Source organism: Hylobates moloch, unplaced genomic scaffold, assembly GCF_009828535.3.
Source record: "Hylobates moloch isolate HMO894 unplaced genomic scaffold, HMol_V3 SCAFFOLD_15, whole genome shotgun sequence".
NCBI lineage: Eukaryota > Metazoa > Chordata > Mammalia > Primates > Hylobatidae > Hylobates > Hylobates moloch.
Window position 1 is genome coordinate 29,299,161 of NW_026652290.1, and position 27,667 is coordinate 29,326,827.

General features: G+C 39.2%; 1 protein-coding gene across 3 annotated transcripts; it reads right to left on the reverse strand.

Moving 5' to 3' along the window:
• Positions 1-697: 697 nt before the first annotated feature.
• On the reverse strand, positions 698-27,667 carry KRCC1 (lysine rich coiled-coil 1). Of its 3 annotated transcripts, none has more exons than XM_032176998.3 (4): positions 27,506-27,667; positions 12,920-13,028; positions 10,135-10,232; positions 698-4,588 (listed from the first exon to the last, which is right to left on the reverse strand). In XM_032176998.3, the coding sequence occupies exon 4, from the start codon at positions 4,564-4,566 to the stop codon at positions 3,787-3,789; it is 780 nt and encodes a 259-aa protein (XP_032032889.1). In that variant the 5' UTR covers positions 4,567-4,588; positions 10,135-10,232; positions 12,920-13,028; positions 27,506-27,667; the 3' UTR covers positions 698-3,786. The 3 variants fall into 3 exon arrangements, with proteins under 3 accessions (XP_032032889.1, XP_032032888.1, XP_058284278.1); XM_032176997.2 differs by having other exon boundaries at positions 10,135-10,293; XM_058428295.1 differs by lacking the exon at positions 27,506-27,667 and adding an exon at positions 26,338-27,444 and having other exon boundaries at positions 10,135-10,293.

A 27,667-nucleotide genomic window follows, 5' to 3' on the forward strand; every position in this document is an offset into this window, starting at 1 on the left:
GAACGGGAATAGTCTAATTTTTCTGTTCTTGGTGATTCTGATACAGCTCCGATGACTGGAGGAACACCAGGGTCCTTGGTCTCGTGCTGACAGGATTGACATGGACACACATGGATTGGTTTTAAGAAGCAAAAAGTTTAATGGGCTGTAAAGAAGAAAAGAAGAAGAAAACAGCTCCCCTGTACAGAGATAAAGGGAGGGGGGGATTCAAACAAAGAGAAAAACCTGTGTGCCACGGAAAAGTGGCTGCTTATATTGAGATGCTGGAGGAGGCGGTGTCTGGTTTCCATAGGGCCCAGGGGATTGGTTTGACAGGTATGTCATTCATGTAGTCCGTGAAAAAACTGACCCTCCCATTCTAGCCTTTTAACATGCAAATGCAGGGTGCCATGCCATTCTACACACATGGGGATGTGTTGGGGCACGGGAGAAGACTGAGGGAATCGCCATGTTTGGGTGGACCCGGTTTCTAATGGCCAGGATTTGCATAGCAAAGCTTGCCAGCCCAGCTCTAAGAGCAGGGGCTTTACTGCTAGATAAACGTTTCTGGAGCTGCTTTAAAAGAAACAAAAACTTCCCAAGGACCCCCTTTTCCTCTCTAGCTGCCTAAAATAATTTCTTAATAACTCCTATAACAATTCCATGTTGGGTTCTAATGGTCACCTCTTCCCCCTCTAGGCCACAATCTAAGATGATTTTTTTTTTTTTTTTTTTTTGAGATGGAGTTTCACTCTTTTTGCCCAGGCTGGAATGCAATGGCATGATCTTAGCTCACTGCAACCTCCGCCTCCCGGGTTCAAGCGACTCTCCTGCCTCAGCCTCCCGAGTAGCTGGGATTACAGGCACGTGCCACCACACCTGGCTAATTTTGTATTTTTAGTAGAGACAAGGTTTCGCCATGTTGGCCAGGCTGGTCTCAAACTCCTGACCTCTGGTGGCCTCCCAAAGTGCTGGGATTACAGGCATGAGCCACCGTGCCTGGCCTGTGTGTTTGAGATTTAGTATGGGAACTGGCTCATGTGAAATGATTATGGAGGCTGAGAAGACCCACAATCTGCCATCTGTAAGCTGGATAACTAGGAAAGCCTGTGGTTTAATTCAGAGTGTGAAGGCCTGGGAACTTGGGGGTTAGGGTGGGGCTGATGGTGTAAGTTCTAGCTCAATGTGAAGCCCTGAGAACCAGGAGCACCAATGTCCAAGGAAAGAAGATGGATGTCTCAGCAAAAAAAGAGTAGGCAAATTTGCCTTTCTTCCTCCTTTTTGTTCTGTTTGGGGCCTCAACAGATCGGATGATCACAATGGGAAGGCCATCTGCTTTACTAATTCACCAATTCAAATGTTATTAATCTCTTCTGGAAACACCTTCACAGACACACCCAGAAACAATGTTTACCAGCTACTCAGACATCCTTTAGCCCAGTCAAGGTGACACACACAATTAAAAATCACAGATGGTTAAAAAAATCACAGATGGTTAAAAAAATCACAGATGGGAAGAGTTAGAGTATAAGCATGCTAATAAAAGCTTAAGTAATAATGATTTTATCCAGTGTTTATCTTTTCAGACTAAAAGTTGTATTTTAGAATACAAAATGGGAAGAGAAGATAACTTTTGTTTGTGAATTTCCATCTCCCTACCATGGTAAAAATAATTTTAAAAACAATTTTAATGTTAATATTATAATAGACATGTAAGCACAACATTGTAGAACACAAAGATAATTTTTTTTTCTTTTTTTAAGTGGGGCTTGGGAATTTTCATTTCACAGAGTCTTCTTGTTATCCAAGGCAGTTTTAGACGCCAGTCTTTCTAGTCATATTTGATAATGAGGAAGATGAAGTAATTGACTTCCCCAAAGTCACATAACAACTTCATGGCATAGCTGAGACTAGACTCCTGTGATTCAGATTCTCAGGCCATCAGTCTTTCTACAACAAAATAGTGATGCTTAAATACTTGAGATGCATATCACAAAAAAGGGGATTATTAGAATGAAAACACTGATTAGGACAGAATAATTTAATGGCATTTTATTTCTGATAAACTCTTCTCTCTTCAGTTTTTTTTTTTTTTTTTTGAGACGGAGTCTTTCTCTGTCCCCCAGGCTGGAGTGCAGTGGCGCAATCTCGGCTCACTGCAAGCTCCACCTCCCGGGTTCACGCCATTCTCCTGCCTCAGCCTCCTGAGTAGTTGGGACTACAGGCGCCTGCCAACGCGCCCGGCTAATTTTTTGTATTTTTAGTAGAGACGGGGTTTCACCGTGTTAGCCAGGATGGTTTCGATCTCCTGACCTCGTGATCCGCCCGCCTCGGCCTCCCAAAGTGCTGGGATTACAGGCTTGAGCCACCGCGCCCGGCCCAGTTTTAACTATTTGAAAAAACTGTGGGCATGTCAGAGGCACATGAACCAGAGCAACTCCGTCTTGAATAGGAGCTGGGTAAAATGAGGCTGAAACCTATTGGGCTGTATTCCCAGATGGTTAAGGCACTGTAAGCCACAGGATGAGATAAGAGGTCAGCACAAAATACAGATCATAAAAATCTTGCTGATAAAACAGTTTGCAGAAAAGAAGCCGGACAAAACCCATCAAAACCAAGATGGCCACCGAGAGTGACCACTGGTCGTCCTCACTGCTACACTCCCACAAGCGCCATGACAGTTTACAAATGCCATGGCAACCTCAGGAAGTTACCCTATATGGCCTAAAAGGGGGATGCATATCATCAAGAAATAACCATAAAAATGGGCAACCAGCAGCCCTCTGGGCTGCTCTGTCTGTGGAGTAGCCATTCTTCTATTCCTTTACTTTCCTAATAAACTTGCTTTCACTTTATTCTATGGACTTGCCTTGAATTCTTTCTTGCGTGAGATCCAAGAACCCTCTCTTGGGGTCTGGATTCGGACCCCTTTCCTACAACATCATTCTGGCGACCAGTGAAGGGACTATAGTGAGGAAACCCATGACCCAAAGGCTAACTTTGGTTAAGTGGTGGGGTCCTGTAACAGTCAGTCATAGATTTCTACCTTAAAAACCAGGTTCAAATGTGAGTAAGCAAGGTATAATAGATAAGGAATTTTTACAACTTTAAAGTGTGACCTACCCAAAAGATCTTGCCTCTTAAGTATGAACTGCCAAGTTATTCTCTCCTCCTCCCAAGAGAAAAATCATTGTTAAATAGGAACAGATTGACACACAACAACATGTAGAAATTAGAATACTTTATTATAAATATTTTCAGAATATAAACTGATTTTGTATCAAGATTCTTTTAAACTTTAGAAACTTTATGTAACCTAAGATTATAATGTATTTCATTTTCCACTTTCCAGCCTAGAAAGTACACTGCAAGTTAGATCTAATAAAGGAGAAAAAAATTGCTTCATAGAGAAAAACCAATGAACATAAAATACCCAACTCAAAACTATAACAAACCCAATCAAGAAACAGATTGTGCAAAGGTCATTAATCCTCCAATTCAAAATAAATAACCTCCCAAGAGAAAATAATTCCACCATCAAAGCAATTTGATGAATAAAAGCAGAGTCACTTTCATTAAAGGAAATTACACTATATGTCAAAAAAATGTAATAATGCTTTTAGAAAATGAGGAAAAGTAATTTCTGTGTTGGAGAGCAAGCATGCTAAACACTTTCTGTTCACTAGGCCTTTATTAGAAGTTAAAGAACCTATTCACATAAGAAAAGTGGTATGAACATGGACATCATAAAACCAAGCTCTCACCTATTTTTTCAATTTAACTTTGAGAGAACCAACTTTGAAAGCTTCAAAATCCAAGAATAGACTGGTCCCAAAGCATTTCCTCCTCTGTCCTTTCTTGGCCTTGTTCCTTTTTCTTTTTTGTACGCTTCCGTTCCTCTTTCTTAGAGACTACACCTCGGCTTTTTTTCTCCTTTCTATTCTTAAGCTTTTCTGTACTGACATGCACAGTTTCTATTTCCACCTCTGTTTTCTTTCTTTGGATGCTCTTGTGTTTGTCTAAATCAATTTCCTCACAGATTTTTTTTCTCTTATGCTTAGACCGCTCCTCCTCTGATTTTTCTCTGTCTTCCTCTGGGTGCCTTTTCCTCTTCTGCTGTATCTGTTTGTGACTGGCTTGATGAGTACTGGTACTGTTACCTGAGGAGAAGTGCTTGTAAACTCTAGATTCTACACCATGTGAGCCACAAATATATTCCTGTTGATTAAAGTTCAGGGGTACTGGTTTTTCTGAGAAACAGTCCCTGGTGAACTGACAGTAGCTCAGAGAGTCTAGTCTCAATCTGCTGTCATGGGCTGGTAATGACTGAGGCAACCGATTTTCCACTGTTTGTGAAATATTGCATGATCTTGGGTAGGTCTGGATGGTTTCAGATGGGAGTCTCTGGTCAAACATTCTATACGTGGGTCTGGAATTAACCTCTCCTTTGTACCCACAGGTTTCCAAATAGTCCCCTCTCATCTTTCTGAAACAAGTCTTTGGCTCTAAGCCTCTGGCTTTCTGTACTTTAATATAATCTTCAAGTTCATCTTGAAAAGAGTCATATGTCTTCTTTGAATGCTTCATTAGGTTGACAAAACGGGATTTTCTGCAAAGAAGGGAGAAAATTCTTACCAGATTATCTTGTCCTGAGCATTTCCATTTTTTTTCTCGAGATGGAGTCTCGCTCTGTCACCCAGACTAGAGTGCAGTGGGGGTGCTCTTGGGTCACTGCAACCTCCGCCTCCTGGGTTCAAGTGATTCTCCTGCCTCAGCCTCCCGAGCAGCTGGGATTACAGGTGTGTGCCACCACGCCCAGCTAATTTTTGTATTTTTAGTAGAGACAGGGTTTCACCATGTTGACCAGGCTGGTCCCAAACTCCTGGCCTCAAGTGATCCATCCATCTCAGCCTCCCAAAGTGACAGGATTACAGGCATGAGCTACTGCACCTGGCCTCCTTTGCTCTTGAAAAGAGCTTTGAAAAACAAAGCAGCTCAAACAAATTACAACCTATTTCAGCATAAAAGTTGAGTATCTTGACATTATATGCCAAAGGGTAGCATCAGGATGGTCAGATACCTCCCAGGTCACGTACCAGTAACTTTACTCTTCTCAGAAGTGAGACGAAGAGGGCAGAAAGGAACTGATACACATGTTGCTGTCATAGGGCTAAAATGTGAGGTAAGCAGGGATGTGTGGATAGGAACCACACAACCACGGTGGGTGGCTTGATACTAATGTTCAAATAATTTCTGAAGTTCTCATGAATTGGTTTCCTGTATATTAGTTTCTAAGAGAAGTAAAAGAACCACAGATATAGAATTTGATTTTTAAAATCTTCAGTTTACTCAAGATAAAATAAACATACTCACCTGATGAAAGTACTATAAGACTTAACAATAAAAGGATGTTTATAAAATTGATTGGGAATGCTGAAAATTAGAAATTCAGTTATAAGATGAAAACTACTTTTAGGTATCAGGTATGAGGGAAGATGAAGGAACAGAGTTCTGTATTTTCTGTGTAGGCTTGGATTTTATTCCACTACTTCTGATTGGTGAAAAAAGCATTCTAGAATGTCTTCTGGTTTGTTTTCTCTTAAAATACTGGTGAGAGGAATAAGGGAAGAAACAGGGGTGAAAACTGAAAGGGGATAGGACTGATTTGGAGAAAAGTTTCAGAAGAATCTTACAGTAGATGTTTTTGTTTGCTTGATTCTTTTTTTGGGGGAAGGGCAAGACTGTTCCTGATTCTTTTCCTCACCTCAAATCCTGAATAAATACAAATATAGCAGAAAATGTACTTACTATGAAATTATAATATTATATGTATATATATATATATATATATATATATTTTTTTTTTTTCTTTTTGAGACAGAGTCTTGCCCTATCACCCAGGCTGGAGTTCAATGGCACGATCTCGTCTCACTGCAACCTCTGCCTCTGGGGTTCAAGTGATTCTCCTGCCTCAGCCTCCCGAGTAGCTGGGACTACAGGCTGTGTCACCACACCCGGCTAATTTTTTGTATTTTTAGTAGAGACGGGGTTTCACCATGTTGGCCAGGCTGGTCTCCAACTCCTGACCTCAGGTGATCTGCCTGCCTCGGCCTCCCAAAGTGCTGGGATTACAGGTGTGAGCCACTGTGTCCCACCTGCCCTATATATTTTTGGTGATACAGTTTATCTCAAAAAATTAGGAGGGTGTATATCCTATGTAGAACTGAACATTTCTTCAGCTCTCAGAAACAAGGCTTGTTTCTGCTAAAAGGAAGAAATGTTCAGTTCTACATGGGATATACTCCCTCCTAATTTTTTGAGACTAATGATCAGCCAGTTTTTCAAATTTGGAAATTTGAGGTTAAAAAGAAAACCTAAATGAAGCCTAATTTGGCAAGTTAGAAAATATAGTTCTTGTTCAACTTAAATAGTATAAAAATTCTGACTAGAAAAATAATAAAAAATAATGTAACAAATACTTGCTTAAATATGGGCAAACTATTTTAACCTATACTTCAGAAAAGAATATATGCAAATGGCCAATAAGCACATGAAAAGATGTTTAAAAGCACTGATCAGCAAGTAAATGTGAATTAAAACCACAGTGAGACACCACTATGCACTTACTAGAATGACTAAAATGAAAAAGATTGACAATACCAGCGCTGATAAGGATCTGGAACTCTGAAACATTGTTGATAGAAATGTAAAATGGTACAACCACTTGAAAAACAGTTTGGCAGTTTCTTAAGAAGTTAAACATATATTTACCATATGATGCAGTTATTCTACTTCTAGGTATTTACTTAAAGGAGAAGGAGAAACAGTCATGCACTGCATAATAATCTTTTGGTCAACAATGGACTGAATATATGATGGTGGTCCCATAAAATTATAGTGAAGCTGAAAAATTCATAGTGATGTGAATAATGCACAATTCATTATTCATGTGTTTGTAGTGATGCTGGTATAAACAAATCTACTATACTGCCATATAAAAGTACGGCATATATTATGTACAGTACATAAGATTTGATAACTGTATACTAGTTTATGGTTTATTTACTATATTTTAAATTATTTTAGAGTATATTCTTTCTCCTTATTAAAAAAAAGTTAACTGTAAAACAGCCTCAGGTAGGTCCTTCAGAAGGTATTCCAGAAGATGGCACCATAGGTGATGACAGCTCCATGCATGTTACTGCCCCTGAAGACCCGCCAGTGGGACAAGATGTGGAGGTAGAAGACAGTGATGATGATCCTAACGCCTGTGTAGGCTTAGGCTAATGTGTGTGTTTGTGTCTTAGCTTTTCATAAAAAAGTTTAACAAGTGAAAAAAAAAAAAAATAAGGCCAGGTGTGGTGGCCCACGCCTGTAATCCCAGAACTTTGGGAGGCCAGGTGGGTGGATCACTTCAGGTCAGGAGTTCGAGACCAGCCTGGCCAATATCGTGAAACCCCGACCCTACTAAAAATACAAAAATTAGCTGGGCATGGTGGCGCATGCCTGTAATCCCAGCTGCTTGGGAGGCTGAGGCTGGAGAATCGCCTGAACCTAGGAGGCGGAGGTTGCAGTGAGCCGAGATCGTGCCACTGCACTCCAGCCTGGGCAACAGAGTGAGACTCCATCTCAAAAAAATAAAAAATAAAAATAAAAAATAAAAAAGTTAAGAATAAAATAGGAAAAGGCTAGGATAAAGATATAAAGAAATAAAATATTTTTGTGCAGCTGGACAATGTGTTTTAACCTAAGTGTGATTACAAAATAGTCAAAAAGTTAAAAAAATTTAAAAGTTTATAAAGTGAAAAAATTACAGTAAGCTAGGGTTAATTTATTACTAAAACAATAAAAATATTTTAAAAATAAATTTAATGGGCTGGGTGTGCTGCCTCATGCCTGCAATCCCAGCACTTTGGGAGGCTGAAGTAGGTGGATCACCTGAGGTCAGGAGTTGGAGACCAGCCTGGCCAACATGGTGAAACCCCATCTCTAGTAATAATACAAAAATTAGCTGGGTGTGGTGTGGGCACCGGTAATCCCAGCTACTAGGGAGTCTGAGGCAGGAGAACTGCTTGAACCTGGGAGGCGGAGGGTGCAATGAGCCGAGATCGCGCCACTGCACCGAAGCCTGGGTGACAGAGCGAGACTCTGTCTCAAAATAAATAAATAAATTAATTAATTTAATGTAGACTAAGTTTACAGTATTTATAGTCTACAGCAGTGTACAGTAGTATCTTAGGCCTTCCCATTAACTCACCACTCACTGACTCAGAGCAACTTGCAGTCCTGCAAGCTCCTCCATTCATGGTAAATGCCCCATACAGGTGTACTATTTTTTTTTTTATCTTTCATACCATATTTTTACTGTTTCTTTTTGTTTAGATAGGTTTAGATACACAAACACTTACTGTTGTGTTACAACTGTCTACAGTACTCAGTAGAGTAACATGCTGTACAGATCTGTAGCCTAGGAGCAATGGGATATTTCATATAGCCTAGGTGTGTAGTAAGTTATACCATCACTCTATGATGTTTGCACAATGAGAAAATCATGACACATTTCTCAGAATGTATCCCGGTTGTTAACGGACACATGACTGTGTGTCTATACAAAGACCTGCACGTGAATGTTCATATAGTTTTATTTGTGATAGCCCCAGAAAGAAAAGAAACTCAAATGTCAATCAACAGGTGAATGGATTAAATCAAACAGTGGTATAATGATACAATGAAATACTATCAGTGATAAAAAGGAATAAACTATATTGATACACATGACGTGAGTGAATCTCAAAATAATGAAAGTAATTATAATTCTTTTTTACTATTTAAAATAGTGATACACTAGGCATAGTGGCTCATGCCTGTAATCCCAGCACTTTGGGAGGCTGGAGTGGCAGAACTGCTTGAGCTCAGAAGTTCAAGACCAACCTGGCCAACACGGCAAGAACCCATTTCTAAAAATAAATAAATAAAAAGTAATAGAAGCCTGACAAAAGAGTACACACGATATGATTCCATTTATATAAAACTCTAGAAAATGGAAACTATAGTAACAGTGGTTGCTTGGGGAGAGGTGGGAGGAAAAGATTCTAAAGGGGCATTTTTTGGGGGGTAATGGGTATGTCCATTATCTTGATTGTGGTGATCATTTCAGGGCTATATACATCTGCCAAAACTTACCAAATTGTATACCTTAAATACATATAGTTTATTATATGCTAACTATACCTCAATAATGCTGTTTCTAAAAAGTCACTAATGGCTGGGCGCAGTGGCTCAGGCCTGTAATCCCACCACTTTGGGAGGCTGAGGCAGGCAGATCACCTGAGGTCAGGAGTTCGAGACCAGCCTGGCCAACATGGTGAAACCCCCGTCTCTACTAAAAATACAAAAAATTAGCCGGGTGTGGTGACACAGCCTGTAGTCCCAGCTACTCGGGAGCCTGAGGCAGGAGAATTGCCTGAACCCGGGAGGTGGAGGTTGCAGTGGGCCGAGATCGCACCATTGCACTCCAGCCTGGGTGACAAAGAGACTCCATCTCAAAAAAAAAAGTCACTAATAAGATTTAAAAGATGTTGATAATTGTTGAAACTGGATGATGGATACATGAGGGTTCATTATACAATTTTCTCTGTTTTTGAGTATGTTTGAAATTTTTTGGTTAATAAAAAGATTTTACTTTACATCTACTAGGAGGGCTATAGTCAAAAAAAGATACTAGTAAGTGTTAGCAAGAATGTGGAAAAATTGGAAACTTCATTCATTGTTTGTGGGAATGTAAAATGGTGCACCTACTTTGGAAAATAACTTAACAGCAGTCTCATCAATTCCACTTAGCAATTCCACCCATATATAGCCAAAAGAATGAAAACCTATGTCCATGCAAGAAGTTGTAAACAAATGTTCACAGCAGCACTATTCATTACAACTAAAAAGTAGAAATAACCAACCTAATGCCCATCAACTGATAAATGGATAAACAAAATATGGTATATTCATATAAGATTATTCAGCAGTAAAAAGGAATGAAGTACTGATATATGGTGCAACATGAATGAAGCTTGAAGACATTATGCTATGTGAAAGAAGCCAGTTCCAAAGGACCACAGATGGCACAGAGATGAATAAAGAGGTGAATGGAACCTTACTTACCCTTATCAGGCTGTGAATTTGGTGGAGAAATCTGATCATATTCACTCAGTTTTTCAGCATGAACTTTCAAATAGTGAGACTATACAATAACTGGTGAGCTAAAAACCACAATTCGGAAATTAAAAATCAATTTTTGTCCAATTCTCCACTCTCATTCATCTGAAACCAAACACAATCTTGTTACAAAGATTAAATAATTCAAAGTTTATAATCACATCAACATAGACCAATCATCTGAAAATTCACAAAATTCACCTTCATTTTATTAATTTGCTTCTTATAAATCTGAAAATAAAGCCTAACTTTTAAAAATGTTTAAACATACTTTATTTTTATAACAATATATTTTATATAGTTTTATTTTTAACTGACAAGTAATAATTGTATATATTTATGAAATACAGTGTGATAGTTCAGTACATGTATATAGTGTGGAATAATCAAATTTGGTGAATTAGCATAGCCATTACTTCAAATGTTGATCATTTCTTTGCAATGTGAACACTTAAAATAATCTTTTACAGCTACTTTAAAAAATATTGAAATAATAAATACATTTTGAATATACATGAACTATAGTCACCTTCTTGTGCAATAGAACACCAGAACTTATTCCTCCTATCTACCTGTAACTTTGTACCTGTTGGCAAATGTCTTTCCTTTCTCTGTCCCCACTCCCTCACCCTACCACCCAGCCTCTGGTAACCACCATTCTACTCTCTACTTCCTTAAGGTTTTAGATTCCATGTATAAGTGAGATCATATGGTATTTGTCTCTCTGTGCTTGTAAAGCCTTAACTTTTTGAGCATTTTTTTTTTACTCTGGAATAATAAATAACATTTGTTTATTTAAGAAGAAATTACTCCAAATTTATTCTACCCTAGGTATATACCCCAAAGAACTATAAATTGAACAACAGCACTTATGAGTTTTAATATATTTGGTCTGAACTAAAAGTTTACGAATAGAGTTTCACTTGCTTTCAAATCAAAGTGTCAGCTTCAGTAGATAATCCTATGATTAGAATTACTGCTAACAAAGTTTTATGTTTCTGTTTGTGACAGAGACTACCAGTTGCCTTCCAATATATTTTTTTCTTCTTCCTTATTAACAAACCTTAGGAAATGTGTCTAGCTTTTAGTCTTTTAGACTACATTTTCTGGCCATTCTTAAAGCAAGATGTAGCCATGTGAATAAATTCTGGTCAATAAGAAGAAAGCTGAAGTGTTGTGTAGGATTCTAGGAGGGATCCTCCCTTCTGCTGCTGAAATGAGGATGCCATGGTTAGAAATGAAACAGTCATCAGAGAACATGAGGAAGTAAGTCAGGGCCTTAGAATAAAAAGAAAATGTCTGGATCCTCTCTGATGATCATGGAATTGTCCTAACAGCCTTGTACTGCCTAACTCCACACTTTTAAATGAGACAAGGAGTAAACTGTTATGGGTTCAAGCCATAACAGAAAATAATCTCTGAATATATTTAAAGCCAACCATGTAAGAGTAACTAAAATGTAAATGTAGGGAAAAGGACACTAACATTTGCAGAACACAATTATGAATGATGTATATTTTCTGTATTTTTCTACATTGAATATTACTTTATAATCCCATCAAAGTTATTTTAAAATTTCAATGAAACTCAAGTTATCACAGAGCCCTTTGACTATTTCTTAGACCTCTGGGCTCTGAAGACTGAGCCCAAAATATACTAGACTAGAATACAGTAGATTAAGAATTAGGACAAGACAGAGATTGCCACTTCCATTTTTCAGGTTGAATAAACATACTTACAGAGGTCAAAGTGATTTGCTCAGCAATTAATGGTGGAGTCAAGGCTTGAATCCAAGTTCTCTCAATCCAAGGCTAAGACATGACTGTAATTATGGTACTTTAATCTCAACCACCACATATGAAATAAAATGCAGTTTCTGACATGGTTATCAACGGGGAAAACTAGATAAGTTCTCTAAAAAAGCACAGCAGGCCTTATGTTTCATTTAAGTAAATGTATCTACTACTTTTGGTATCCCAGATACCACAGATTAAAGAGATCCAGTAGCTCATCCAGGTCTCAGAGCGTGAGAAGAGCAGAATGGGAAAAGACTATTGTAATGTAGTATACAAAAGACTATTCTTTCTCCAAGATACTATTATACAGCAAAGATGATACAAGTGAGGAGCTATACCATATAAAAGGAAGTAACACTGGATAGGGAATCAGATCTCATTTATTGGCTTAGTCACGCCCATGACTATCTAAAAATAATCACTACTCTGGATCTCAGTTTCTTCATCTATAAACTAAGGAAGTATGATCATTAGACATTTTACCTTCCAATGCTAGCATTCTATAATCCTGTGCCTTGAAAACTTGGCAAAGTCAAGGGTAAGACTGCCGCATATTGTTTTGTAACCTTTGATTAATTTGATTACTGTAAAGGAAGACTCTGGGGATCTACAATATCTCTTGACTTATATTAATATTTTCCTGCTCAAGCTTCATATCTTCCTTATATTTACCACAAGAACTGATACAGTGGCTTTCTGGATAAGGTAGAAGACAGAATGGAGAGAGGAAAAGAAAATGAGCTTCAGAATTAGAAAGATCTGAGTTTAAATCCTACTTCCCCAAATGTAAGTCAGGAAGTTATTTCCCTTCTCTGAGTCAATCATCAAAAGGACAATACTTTTCTTGTACGGATTAAATAAGATGACATATATGAAGTTTACCCACTACATTTAAAAAGTGACATTAGGACATATTCCTTCTATTTTCAACCTACCTCATAATGCAAAATCCTTTGTTATTTGAACTGTAACACTACTCCACAGACATCTTTTATAAAAGGTATCTGTAAACAAAGTTCAGTCTTTGTTCATTCAATGTGGTATCTATCAATAAAAGAGAGGTAAGACAGAAGATTATATTAAATAGTTAAGGTAATATTTTTAATCTTCAACTACTATATTTAATATACCATCTCAAATCTTAATTTTCTGAGTGCTTGCAAGGCTACAGTAATAAATTTTTGCTCATTAGAATAAAAATTTTAATATGAAAATAGTAAGACTGTAATATTTAATATACTAACATATTTTTTAGTCTACAAAATACCATTCTGAAGGTAAAGTTACTGGGGCACCGGTATTGAAAGCCTGGGCTAAGAAATCCAGTCTTGGCATTTTATGTTTTAAAGCTAACAATCTCAAGAAATGCAGTCGATTTTAAGATAGCTAATGATTCTAGATACATCACCAATGTCATCTGAGAATCACATGGGGGAACCACAAACCATCTTTTTTTTTTTTTTTTTTTGAAACAGGGTCTGGCTCTGTCACCCAGGCCGGAGCGTGATTCTCCAGCCTCAGCTTCCTGAGTAGCTGGGAGTACAGGTGCATGCCACTGTGCACAGCTAATTTTTGTAATTTTTGTAGAGATGGGGTTTCGCCATGTTGCTCAGGCTGGTCTCGAACTCCTGCGCCTTGGCCTCCCAAAGTTCTGGGATTACAGGCATGAGCCACTGAGCCCAGCCCACAAACTATCTTAACCTGTGGTAGGCAACCTTCTTCCACGGCTAGTACAAATACAACCACACAAATTTCACTAAATAGAGCTCAGACAAGCCCTTCAAAGCTACAGTCATATTCACATATTAGCTTCTACAACTTTTGCTGAAAGTGTTTCTCACTTAATGAATAATCTATGCCAAAATTACTACATTTACATTTGGGGTCTATACTTCAATCTAAAGTTCCTAACAGTTAAAATTTATTTTATAGAAGTTTACCAGTTTATACATAGGGTGCCAATCATATAGCATCAAAATTGTACTTTCTACATAGCAGTTTAAATGGATGAGTTAGAATCATATGTAATGTCATAGAGAAATGCCCACGATATATTAACGGGAAAAACAATATGTAGAACTCAATCAATTGTTCAATCATAAAATCCAATTTTAGTATAAACAACCCAACATATACAACCCCAACTTAAATATATACATATGTCTTTACTGTAAGGAAGGAATTCATGCATTTGGCCTCCAATCCATTCACTTCCTTTCCTGGAGAAGAGGGAAAAAGAGAAGGATGGTGACATCCAGACCTCAAGTAAAGAGCCTAATGATATTTGCTGGGAGGAAGAGACCTTACCACTAAAATGCTCTCAGCAAGATGTCCCTGGCTAAAGATTACCTGTAGTAAATAAACCCAGAATCTATAACACATCTCTCTCTGAAGAATGCCACATAAGCTATACAATTCTCTAGGGTATAACATGGAGATGAGTCACAATTTAAACATTCCCACTGTGTGAGGTGATCTTGTGAATCTTACTTAGAAACCTTAACTATTTATTCTGGGCCAGAGATACATGTCCAAAGGGGAAAACATGGTGTATTGGTCTGTTCTTACACTGTTACAAAGACATACCAAAGACTGGGTAATTTATAAAGGAAAAAGGTTTAATTGACTCAACAGTTTTGCACGGCTGGGGAGGCCTTAGGAAACTTACAGTCATGGTGGAAGGTGAAGGGGAAGCAAGGCACTTTCCTTTCAAGGTGGTAGGAAGGAGAAGTGCTGAGTGAAGTGGGAAAAGCCCCTTATAAAACCATCAGATCTTGGGAGAACTCACTATCATAAGAACAACATGGGGGAAACTGCCCCCGATTCAATTACCTCCACCTGGTCTCTCCTTGACATGTGGGGATTATGGGGATTACAATTCATTATGAGATTTGGGTGGGGACACAAAGCCTAACCATATTACATGGTCTGAGGAGCCATCTTTCATGTATTAGACACTCTGCTTCAGTTGAGTCTCTTGACTGCCTGTATCCTTGAAATAATTAGTAAACCTGATGAGTCTGATTTGACAGTCTGATCTTGTGTGTTAGCTCAGTATCCACAGAAAAAAATCTGAAAAGATATATGCTAAACTTAATGGGGTTTGGGAAATGGGAAATTGGGTCAGAAAATGAGTAGGGGCAAACATTTAACATATTGCTCTTTGTACATCTCTATATTAATTTTTGCAAAAAAATACATGACTTTGTACTTTTAAAAACTCCATAAATATTTAAGTTATACTGGGTATCTTCAAACTAATCTTAATACTAATGCCAGTGTATGGATTAAAAAGATTTGCTTAAAAATATTATGTGCTCAAGATAATTATAAATCAGAAACATTTTAGAAAGGACTTGAAAAGTATTAAAAATATATCTCAGGCTGGGTGTGATGGCTCATGCCTGTAATCCCAGCACTTTGGGAGGCAGAGGCAGGTAGATCACTTGAGCCCAGGAGTTTGAGACCAGCCTGGCCAACATGGCAAAATCCTGTCTCTACTAAAAATACAAAAAATTAGCCAGGCATGTTGGCACATGCCTGTAATCCCAGCTATTCGGGAGGCTGAAGTACGAGAATCTCTTGAACCCAGGAGGTGGAAGTTGCAGTGAGCCAAGATTGCACCACTGCATTCCAGCCTGGGTGACAAAGTGAGACTGTCTCAAAAAATATATATATATTATATATAATATCTCAATTATTTTTTAGTTGTTTTAAAATAAAGGACTTAATTACATTTGACTCTAAGGTCAGCAAGGTAAAAAGGTTAATACAGAGGTTTTCAGAACTTCTCTTGACTCAGAATTAATGTGCAAAAACTGACATGGTGATGTGATGATGACTTTTCCATTAAAAATCTTGGTCTGGCGTAGTGCTTCGTGCCTGTAGTACCAACACTTTGGGAGGCTGAGCTGGGAGGATTGCTTGAGGCCAGGAGTTTGAGACCAGCCTGGGCAACATATTGAGACATCCGTCTCTACAAAAATAAATCTTTAATAAGAAGAGGTAAATACTGTCTTTTGGTGACAAATCAGTATACATGGAAAGTTTACTGAGGACTAGTTATTTAGAAGCTCAAGATATCTTAAAATAGAACAATAATTTCCTTCCTGGTTCAACCCTTAATACCAACCAGGCATTTCTAAAAGGCAATGTTGTAAGCTGAGGTAAGAAACTTGGGGTTACCTTTAACTCCTTTGCCAACTAAGCTCTCATTTTTTATGTTAAATAGCAAAATATTCTCAAGCTCAAAATCTCAGCCATTTTCCTCCTGAGTCATGTCTGTTCTAGCTTTATAATATTTTCAAAGCTATTCTTTCATGTTTCAATTCCTATAACATTGTTTAGTTCAAGTTCTTCATGCTTTTGGACTTTATTAAACTTTATCACTACTTATTGAGTTTGTCTTCAAGGTACTCTGGTGAGTACTGTGCGAAAGGATAGGAAAAAAGAGATGAAACTTATCGAATGCCTACTGTATGCCAAACAATAGATTATTATTTCAGTTTTTTACTTTTGCAAGAATTTCTCATGAAGATTAGGATATTGGGATTTAAAGAAATTAAAATATGTTGCCACATGTGCTATTTGGTAAAGGCAGATATTAAACCTTGGTTTATCTCAACCCTTTCCCTTACATTACACATAGCTGTTCCACACATTGGGAATAAGTGAACAAAACAATTGTTAATATTGAGGAATTCATAATTTTGTAAAAAAAGATATGCAAAGAACTATGATGCAAGACAAAAATGTGTAAAGTGCTGTAAGACGTAAGAAGGTATAATGTGTTCTTGGTGACGTGTTTGTGGAGAAGAATAGATTCTGAATGGACCCTTAAGGAGATGGGTAAAATTTAAGAGAAAAAAACTGAGTAAACAAAGGGTATTCTGGAGGACAGAAGGGCATTAGAAAAGGCATTTCTGCTTTAGATAAAACAAGACATGCGTAAAGGTAGTGAAAGACAGTGCTAAAGGTGGAATGATGCTAAATCATAATATGCCTTATTTGGACATTTGAATTTAATTCTGCAGTCAATAGGGGAAGAAAAAGAGACTCAAAATGGGGATATTGTTAGGAAGCTGTTGCAGGCAAGAGATTATTGGGTTGCACCAAAAAAGTAGCAGAGCCAACAGAAAGGAAGGGAAGAATATGAGAGATATTCTAAAGGTGGAATCAAAGGAATTTGTGATAGCTGGGAAGAGCAGATAGACGGGAGAGTGGGGGCAGAGACAATTCTAAAGCCTTGATCCTGGGTAAAGTTATCTTTGACAGAGAAAGTAAGGAAGAGGAAGAAGAGTTGTTGCTGTTGTTGTTATCCCCCAGAAGGAGGCAAGTAGGGAGTGGAATGAATAAGCATTAAGCGTTCAAAAAGCAGTGAATTTGATTTTGGAACAAACCCAGATTCTATCAAATGTATAGTATCTTTCACATCTCTCCTTTCCTGTTCCATTCTTCTATGTGTTTAATACCTCTATGTGAAGTTGGGTTTAAACAACTTACAGATGTTTTATGTACCTTGAAATTCCTTACAAATTAAAACAGTTGGGCCCCTGAACTAATTGTATATGTATCAAACTTCAGTACATGTGATGGGTAACAGGAACCACTAGAGCAAAGAAAGCTCGGTAGTGAAATCTAGGCATTTGTAGAAATCTTTCCTCAGAAAATTTTGACATCACCTCTCTTTCACTTGCATAGTGATTACTATATATTTACTCATTACAAAGGTTGCAGCATTATATAGTTTGAAGAACATAGACTGTGATTTTTTTTTTTTTTTTTTTTTTTTGAGACGGAGTCTCGCTCTGTCGCCCAGGCTGGAGTGCAGTAGCGCAATCTCGGCTCACTGCAAGCTCCGCCTCCCGGGTTCCCGCCATTCTCCTGCCTCAGCCTCTCCGAGTAGCTGGGACTACAGGCGCCCGCCACCACGCCCGGCTAATTTTTTGTATTTTTAGTAGAGACGGGGTTTCACCGTGGTCTCGATCTCCTGACCTTGTGATCCGCCTGCCTCGGCCTCCCAAAGTGCTGGGATTACAAGCGTGAGCCACCGCGCCCGGCCGACTGTGATTGTTGTGGAGTAAAGTGAAATTATCTCTTCTTCTAACCTGGACATCATTTTCATCCTTACCATTTTATTTTAGCATTAGTTATTTTTTAAGTAGTCATCATATTATTGGTTTCCACAATTGTTAAAATCCTGGAGGTAGCATCTCTCTCCTCCAATATTGGCTATCTTCTCCCATGTGAAATGGATGTTGACTGAATTATTTTTCTAAATGCAGGAATTAATACCACATCTTGTTACGGGTTTAGACCATTATCCTTTTTTTTTTTTTCCCAGACGTCGTCTCACTCTGTCCCCCAGGCTGGAGTGCAGTGGCACAATCTCGGCTCACTGCAAGCTCCGCCTCCCAGGTTCACGCCATTCTCCTGACTCAGCCTCCTGAGTAGCTGGGACTACAGGCGCCCGCCACCACGCCTGGCTAATTTTTTGTATTTTTAGTAGAGACGGTGTTTCACTGTGTTAGCCAGGATGGTCTCAATCTCCTGACCTCGTGATCCACCCCCCTTGGAATCTCAAAGTCCTGGGATTACAGGCGTGAGCCACTGCACCCGGCCTAGACCACTATTCCTAAATGAGGTTTCTCTTTGTTTCTTTTCTTTCACTCCCCACCCCCACCCCACCTCTCTCTTTCTTTAAAAAAGCAGAGTCCCTGAGGCTGGAGTGCAGAGGCATGATCATAGCTCGCTACAGCCTTAACTCCCGGGTTCAAGTGATCCTTTTGCCTCAGCCACCAGAATAGCTAGGACTATACGCATGTGCTAGCATGCCCAGCTAATTTTAAATAATATTTTGTAGAAATGGGAATCTCATTTTGTTGCCCAGGCTGGTCTTGATCTCCTGGCCTCAAGCGATCCTCCTCCCTTGGTCTCCCCAAGTGCTGAGATTACAGTTGTGAGCCACCGCAGCCACCTGAGAATTTTTAAAAATTCAAACGATCTTAATCTTGGTATTTGCTATGGCTCCCACACATACTTTCTATATGCATTCAGTCTACGATTTCATTCATATTACTGGTGAAAACTTTAAGCAGGATAAGGGCAAGATAATACCTATGGCATGCTACAAAGAATCTACTCTCTTCTTGCATCTAGGATTTATCTATTAGCAATCTACCTTTTAGAAACAGCAAAACCTGAATTTAACTTTTTAAACATCTTTCTCACAAAACGCAACTTGATGCTGAATTATTTATTTATTTATTTAAAGAACAGGGCCTTGATATGTTGCCTAGGCTGGTCTCAAACTCCTGGGCTCAAGCGATCCTCCTGCCTCGGCCTCCCAAGTGCTGGGATTACAGGCATGAGCCACTGTGCCCTGCCTAATTTAACTCTTGCACCATATGAAATGTTTTTCAGATATCTCATGTTTGATGAATAAATCAACTGAATTTGAATAAAAAATGTAATAAAAATTTTCATGCCTCACAGCATGACCTGTTGTGATATGGCATTTAATCATAACAGCATAATAGGTTTGTATTTTTTTGAGACAGGGTCTCACTGTCTCCCAGGCTAGAGTGTGGTGGTGTGATCTCAGCTCACTGCAGCCTCCGCCTCCCAGGCTCAAGTGATTCTCCCACCTCAGCCTCCCGAGTAGCTAGGACTACAGGCACACACCACCACGCCTGGTTAATTGTTTGTATTTTTAGTAGAACCGGGGTTTCACCATGTTGCCCAGGCTGGTATCAAACTCATGAGCTCAAGTGATCTGCCGCCTCGGCCTCCCAAAGTGCTGGGATTACAGGCATGAGCCACCATGTCTGGCTAGCATAATAGGTTTTTAAATGGTTACTAAATATCTTTAATCTTTGAGGAAAACATTTTATGAGCAAAATTAGGGTGCTAATTTGGTTATATTTTAGGTGTCAGTAGCTTACTTCTTCTTCCTCTCTAATAAATACACCAAATTACTGACATGGTCCTATACTTTTCAATCTAACTCACTAACATATATTAGGAGACATTTTGTATCTCTCCATTATTTGCACCTTTTTTTCTGTCAGCAATGTTATGTCATTTTCAGTGTATTTTACTTTTTTTTTGAGATGGAGTTTCACTCTTGTTGCGCAGGCTGGGGTGCAGTGGTGGGATCTCGGCTTACTGCAACCTCCACCTCCTGGGTTCAAGCGATTCTCCTGCCTCAGCCTCCCGAGTAGCTGGGATTACAGGCGTGCGCTACCATGGCTGGCTAATTTTGTATTTTTAGTAGAGACAGGGTTTCACCATGTTGGTCAAGCTGGTCTCTAACTCCTGACCTCAAGTGATCCACCTGCCTTGGCCTCCCAAAGTGCTGGGATTACAGGTGTATTGGGCCTGGCCTCAATGTATTTTATTAAAGTTATCTAAAAGTATCTTATGTTTTATGAGAAGGCCTATGAATGCAGTTTTGTTTTTTGATATAACAGTAAATAGTATTTTTTTAAATGTTTCTAATAGCTTTTTGTTAGCATTTAGAAATACTATTGATTATATATATGGAACCTGTATTTTACTCCCCTGCTGAACTCACTATTCTAGTTGCCTTTTCCTAGATTCTATGGGGCTTTTTACATAGATGATCATATACTCTGCAAATAAAGACAGTATTGTTTCTTGCCAATCTGTAAACCTTTTATTTTTCTTGCCTGAATGTACTGGCTAGGCGCTATAGTACAATAATGAATAGAAGTGGTGAGAATGGACATCCTTGTTTTATGCCTGCTCTTAGGGAGTTCTGTAATCCAATACTATTTTAATCTTAGTAAAGACTAGGCAGAGCACAGCACTAAATTTTGGGAGACTAGGCAACTGATTCTGTTATCTTTGCCAAAACATGTTGTTTGATTCCTTTTTTCCCCAGAGGTCAAATCCTATTTAAAGTGTTTTCAGAGAACATAATTGGGGTAACAATGCAGCCCAATACCTGTCAACAGCATGAATACTCTTCGCTATAATATAATGCTAGTTGTTAATCTTGCTTTTTCAGGAAATAAGACTAGTGTCTGATCTACAGTTTGCCATGTTCTAGCTACTTTACATTAATACAACAATTACAAAAATAACTAAGGGTTTATTATGGCATATTCCCAATGACAAAATACAAATGAAGTAACAAAATCATTAATTGGGAGTACATGTTTAGTATCAAATTTATCTTATTTAAAGTAAGTCTTTAAATGCCAATAATCATAAGTACTCTATGGCTAGCTAGCTCAGGGATCATGCTTGTGAAGTTAGTTTTACTTGGATCCAAGGCAGATATCCTACATCAAAGAACATCAAACATGCACCATTCCTTCTAATGGGTTAGTTAATGTGAATGGGTTTGTAAGAAGGGGGAAGTGTATCAATGCTCACGTCCTTGGGAAGCTGAAGTAGGTGGATCGTTTGAGTCCAGAGTTCCAGACCAGCCTAGGCAACGTGGTGAAACCCCGTCTCTACTAAAAATACAAAAAAAACTAGCTGGGCATGGTGGCATGTGCCCGTAGTCCCACCTACTTAGGAGGCTGAGGTGGGAGAATCACCTGAGCCTGGGGAAGTTGAGGCTGCAGTGAGCTGAAATTGTGCCTCTGCACTCCAGCCTGGGCAATCGGAGTGAGACCCTGTCTCAAAAGAAAAACAAAAACAAACAAAAAGTGAGATGAACACTTATGTCCTAACATATGTGGTGAATATAATAGGGGCAATTCTTAGTCATTTTAACATGCTTAGTTAATATTTTCACTTACTGACACCTAATAAAGGCAGCAAGTCTGAAGCTAACAAATAATCATTAATGTTTCTCCAGACACACTCTCTAATCATTCTTCCAGGCTGCCAACTTCAGATTTATATTAACATAATGTGCTCTGGTGTGCCTGTAACAAACATGTCATGTGCAGAGCACATATTTATGCAAAACAATGAACTACTCCTGATATCTCAGGAGTCTAATTCATATTTAAAACTGCATTTTCTCCAACTGCTTTTTATCTTTCTCCCTAATTTCATTAATAAATATTACTATTGAGCCCTTTAAAAGGGCTGGCCTAATTCATCTGTATACCATTAGTACCAAGTATAGTATCTGGCATGTAACAGGAACTCAAAAATGTTTTCTGAATTAACTTAAGAAGGGTTATTAGCTAGATTTTCTTTATGTCGTTTAACTTGAGTCTCCGCTTAATATCATGGAAACAAAGGAAAATATTTTTAGGCAATTACTATGTAAATGAGTTAATTACTCAATAAGTAGCCAGAAATGTCCTTCACTCCAAAACCAATTTTTTTTTTTTTTCCTTAAAAACAGGTAGAGCTTGGTGTGGTGGTTCACACCTGTAATCCCAGCACTTTGGGAGGCTGAGGTAGGCAGATCACTTGAGGTCAGGAGTCCAAAACCAGCCCAGCCAACACAGTGAAACCCTGTCTCTACTAATAAACACAAAAATTAGCTGGGCATGGTGGTGCATGCCTGTAATCCCAGCTACTTGGGAGGCTGAGGCAAGAGAATCACTTGAACCAGAGAGGGAGAGGTTGCAGTGAGCTGAGATTGTACCACTGCACTCTAGCCTGGATGACAGAGACTCCGTCTCAAAAAATAAATAAAAAATAAAAACAGGTAGATAACCAAGAATTTTTGTTGTAGTTTTGTTTTTACTATGATTACTCAAGAATATCATTATTTAGTGAAACTTTTTTTAACTGTCAAAAGTATTTGAGAAACTTCACCAAACAAATTACAAAGTCCTGGAAAATCTGGACACCACAATAATAAATTCTAAGTACGTATATTTCTTTTAACTATGGAAACATAGTGTTTCTTTGGGTTTTTGTGATTAATTTTTCCATTTCCTATTTGTAACCTTATGCCTTTTATATCTTCCTTGCTTTTTTTTTTTTTGAGACAGGGTCTTGCTCTGTCACCCAGGCAGAAGTGTAGAGGTGTGATCACAGCTCACCGCAGCCTCGACCTCCTGGGCTCAAGCAGTCCTCCTACCTCAGCCTCCCAAGTAGCTGGGACTACAAGCATGTGGGGCCATGTCTGGCTAATTTTTACTTTTTTTTTTTTTTTTGTAGACAGGGTCTCACTATTTTGCCCTGGGCTCAAGCAATCCTCTGGCCTTGACCTCTCAAAGTGTTGGGATCACAGGCATAAACCACCATGCCCCAACCTTTGCCAATTTTTAATCCTTACTGATATTTGCTCTTTACCAAGACCAATACAGAGGAGTTCCTCATAACGGTGCTATAGGTACAAGTGAAAATGGATTAGCAGATGCTCTTCAAATCAGTTTTAATGGTCCTATCATAATTTTGAAAGTGAGAGTAGAATTTTAATAACTGGAAACATGACAATTCTTTGATACCTTTGGAGGAATCTGCTAACAAAGTCTTAAAATTCTAGCTAAGTGCAAGCAAACTTTTTCCCATCTTGGCAATTATTTAACTCTTATAAATACCTAAAGTAAAAATATATTGAGTCCTAGCCATGTTTTAGATAGTGTGACATATCAAATATTTGCCAATTGTCAAGTGGCAGTAACTGAAATTTTAATGAAGGATATTTACCGGAAGTAAAGTGACAATAGGTAATTTTTTAGGTAACAATTACATTCTGTTTTTGAAATTCTAGTGAATAGTCTCAACCTTAACAGAGATTACTCTGAATGTCATCTGAGATTACTTTTTGAATGTCAGCCATTATAGGTCAAAGTTTCATATGCTTTATGAATTACAATTTTAGTACCCAGCCATGTCAAGCCATGGAAAGAATACCAACACAGATGTGTTAAATCAGTTCACAATTTTAAAGCTGTAAAAGAACTGAGTTTGGTTGGTGCAGGGTTCTTCAACCTTGACACTTCTGGCATTACGAGTAGGACAACCCATTGTTGTGTGAATGTGGGAACTGCCTTGTGTATTTTAGGTTATCTGTGGCATCTCTGGCCTATGCCAAGTAGATGCTGGTAGCACGTGCACTTGCTCACCATGTTCCTCGTGGGTTTAGAAGATAATCCCAAATGTTGAAATCCCAAAAGGCCAAAATCCCAATTGCAGGATAATTGCATGTTAGGGCAGCTTTCATGGACTATCTCTGTGCAACTGCCCATAATCTATTCCTGTAATACATTTTCTCATTTGCCAAATTCTTTTCTCTTCACTATCTTAAACTGTCAGACTTTTTAAAAAAAAAAAAATTCACCATGCTATGTATTTCATCTTTGCAATGTATTTCATCTTTGCATCATGTCCAACACTGGAAGTGTAAACTGCAGAGACTTTGAGAGTTCTAATTTATCTTATGCATTTTTTGCAAATTTGACTTCATGAAAGTACATTAAAACACTGACTTTGTGTGTAAGCACTGTGCATGTACCTAAAAACGTTGAAACTTCCTCAATAAATGAAGAGATAAGAAATGTCTTTTGCATATTTGTGAAAGATAAAAATTTCTTGAGGTTTCAGCCCTTTGGGCAACTGCATAAGCGAAGAGTTTGAGTGACCCATTACAGTTTTTGATCTATCTCATCAAAAGACTTGTCACAGTATTTCAGATGACCAGTTATAAAGCTAGGTGCACACGACTACCAACCATTGTGACATGCTTTTATACATTTCCCTTTTTGACCTACTTCTTTATGAATACAGTTCATCTGCTCATAACTGTTATATGCATGTTGTGACTGTCAGTATACTTGTGTCTGCAAAATGTTACTATTGCCTTTCATTGCGTGAAATGACCTATGGAGTGTTCTGTCATGTTTTTCTTAAATAAATCCCCCTTTAAAAATGTAAACAAACATATTTTAAAGAACTAAAAAAAGTACTTTTCTCAGATTTATTATTTTCAATATTTTGGTCTTTCGTGACTGTGATTTTGGGGATTTTAGACTTTAGGGATTTTCATCTTTCAGGATTTCAAAATTCAGGATTGTGTCTCTTGGAATTAGGATTGGCTCTTCTCCCTCTCTGCTCAATGATGACAACCTAACTGTCTCCGCATTATCAGAGGTCTTCTCCGGGGTACGATCATCCCTAGATGAGAGTCACTGGGCTAGTCCAATTCCCCCACCGACAGATGACCAAACTTAAATCCAGAAAGTGTGGGACTTACTCAGGGTCATTTAGCTGTAGGAGAAACTAGCTCTAGAACCTATAACTAGTCAGACTCCTATTCCAGAATTCTCATTTTACCACCCTGAAGTGGAATAGAAAGGTTACTGCTAGTACTGTGTGAACTGACATCTTTTAAAGTCTTTTGCACATATTTAAAGTCATTGCAAAATCAAAAACAAAAACACATGCTGAGTCTGGCAAAAAGCTTTTTCCACAAGAAGCTGTTTCTAAATCTTCCTGTGGTGTGGCCATGTGAGCCAAACTGAATTGTAGTCTTTAAACTGCTCAGGCTTATTTATTAGTGAGAGGCAGGAAATGTGTTATAAAAGCAAAATAATCCAGGCTGACTGAAGACACTAAATCTAGACTTCCAAAACTGCCTTCGCTAAGAGAACTTAATAGTCTCATCATTTGTTTACAATGACTAATCCCCATTTTTAGTGAACAGAAAAAGTGCTTACAAAAATGTTTTAAGAAATTTGCAGTATTTTACTCCTCTGCCAGTTCTCCAAAGTCAATAGACAAAGTCAATTGTGTAACATATTATGGAATAACACACAAAATACAATATCTCATCATGAAAAAGGATAAAGAAGAAATCAGTATTTTTATAGGGTTATATTTACAGGTGTCTTTCCTGGAAAAAGGAATCTAAATTATTCTACAATATTCTGGCTCCCATCATCTTTCACTCTGAAGACAAAAAGCAACATAAGGCAACACAGCAAATACTAAAAAATTTGATACTGAACATGGCTGAATGTTTTACTTAGGTCTTCTGCAGTGGGATCAAGCACTATCAACTAAAATCATTCCCAAAACTGCTTTAAGCTTTATCTCATGGTTTGCAACCAGCAGGCTGTTTGCAGACATATAGAACTATTATAGTAAGAACTCAAACGTCTCTTAGATTAAGATGGATAAGAAATAGCCTTTTGTGTTAGGGGCATGCGTTGGAGAACTGCAAAAACTCTCCCCATCCTTGGAGAGTTGACCAAAATTTAACATGGCCTCTAGAAGCCTAAGCCCACGTCCATGAGGGCAATCCAGCCCTCTTTTGAGTTCCTGTTGGAAAAGCCAGGCTGTCAAAAAAATTTTACTGTTTGTTCTAGCCAACACCTAATAACAGCTCTCTGACTTCCCTTTTAAAAGGCATTTACTAAAAAGGGCTCACAACTACAAATCGTCCTCTGTTCCTTTGAGATGTTTGTACCTCTTACAACTCAGGAGTGTCTTTCTCAAGGACGTGGAAGCCATCGCTCTGAAATGTAACCAGGAAGGACTGGGCCTGACTTCCAGTCTCTGTGGGAGGATAGTATTTTATCTTAGATAATTCCCAGATAGGAGATACAGCTGGCCTACTTGCGTTTACACAATGACCAGCCCTTTGTAATTTTTCACCTCCCTGACTCTACTTGAGCCCTCTCTTCCCACTCCCTCCTTCCTTATCTCCTTTTAAAACTCGCAGTCATCTCGGTGAAAATAGGAATGGAGCTCAGCCTTTCCCCTCTGTCAGTAGTTGCGGAATAAAATCCTTTTTCAACGCTTTAATGTCCAGCTTCGTGTATCTCTGACATTGGTAGGTACATATTAAAACTCAGGTGGGCGCGGGAGCTCGCGCCCGTAATCCCAGCTACTCCGGAGGCTGGGGCAGAAAGATCGCTCGAGCCCAGGAGTTGGAGGCTGCAGCGAGCTATGATCGCGCCACTGCACTCCAGCCTAGGCACAGCGAGACCTCTGTCTCTAGAGGATTAAAAGCACACACACATAAACCCCCAGATCACTATCAAGACAGGCCTACAAATCTTAGAAGCTTGTCTTACAGGGCCATATCCTTAAAAGCCTAGTGTAACTCCAAAGTGATCCCCCCCAAACCTCATCCCCTCTTCTCTTCCCCCAAGAGCCCCGCTACTTCCTGCTTTCCCCGATTCCTAAATCCACCTCTCCCTAAGCGTCCTACGTCAAAGTCTCTACTTTCCAGGATGCTGAACTTCACCAAACGGAAGCTTACTCTCTTCCACGTTTGGGCTTTTTTCTATTTATCCCTGTCCCCTCAATTTTCGAGTTTCCTCATCAACCCCACTTCCCTTTCCCTGACGCTCAGGGTCTAGATTTCTTCTTGGCCCCTAGTTTCCCACTCCGACCTCGGCTTCCTCCGCAAGCCGAGCGCCCCTTCCCTCCGCACTCCACTCGGAAGCCCTGGAGCCTCTTTCCGGGGGCGGCGGCCGGTGAGGGGTGCGCGGGACTCGGGCCACGCCCTGGTCGGCCATTTCGCACACTCGGGGCGCGCCCGGCGGGCTGGGCGCGCGAGGCCTGTCCTGGAGCGCGGGAGTTGAGGGGCTGAAGACCGGGCCGCCCCCGCCGCCGGGGCGGGAACTCACCTTCTCTGAGGCAGGGGCGGGCGTCTACAACTACTGTCCCCCGCCCCGCCAACGCCGCCAGCCAGGGGATAAGCCGCGGTGGAGGTGGCGGAGAGGCAGGAACAACCGCTGCCGCCGCCGCCGCCTCCGCCGCCGAGCAGGCGGGATGGGAGGAGGAGGCGG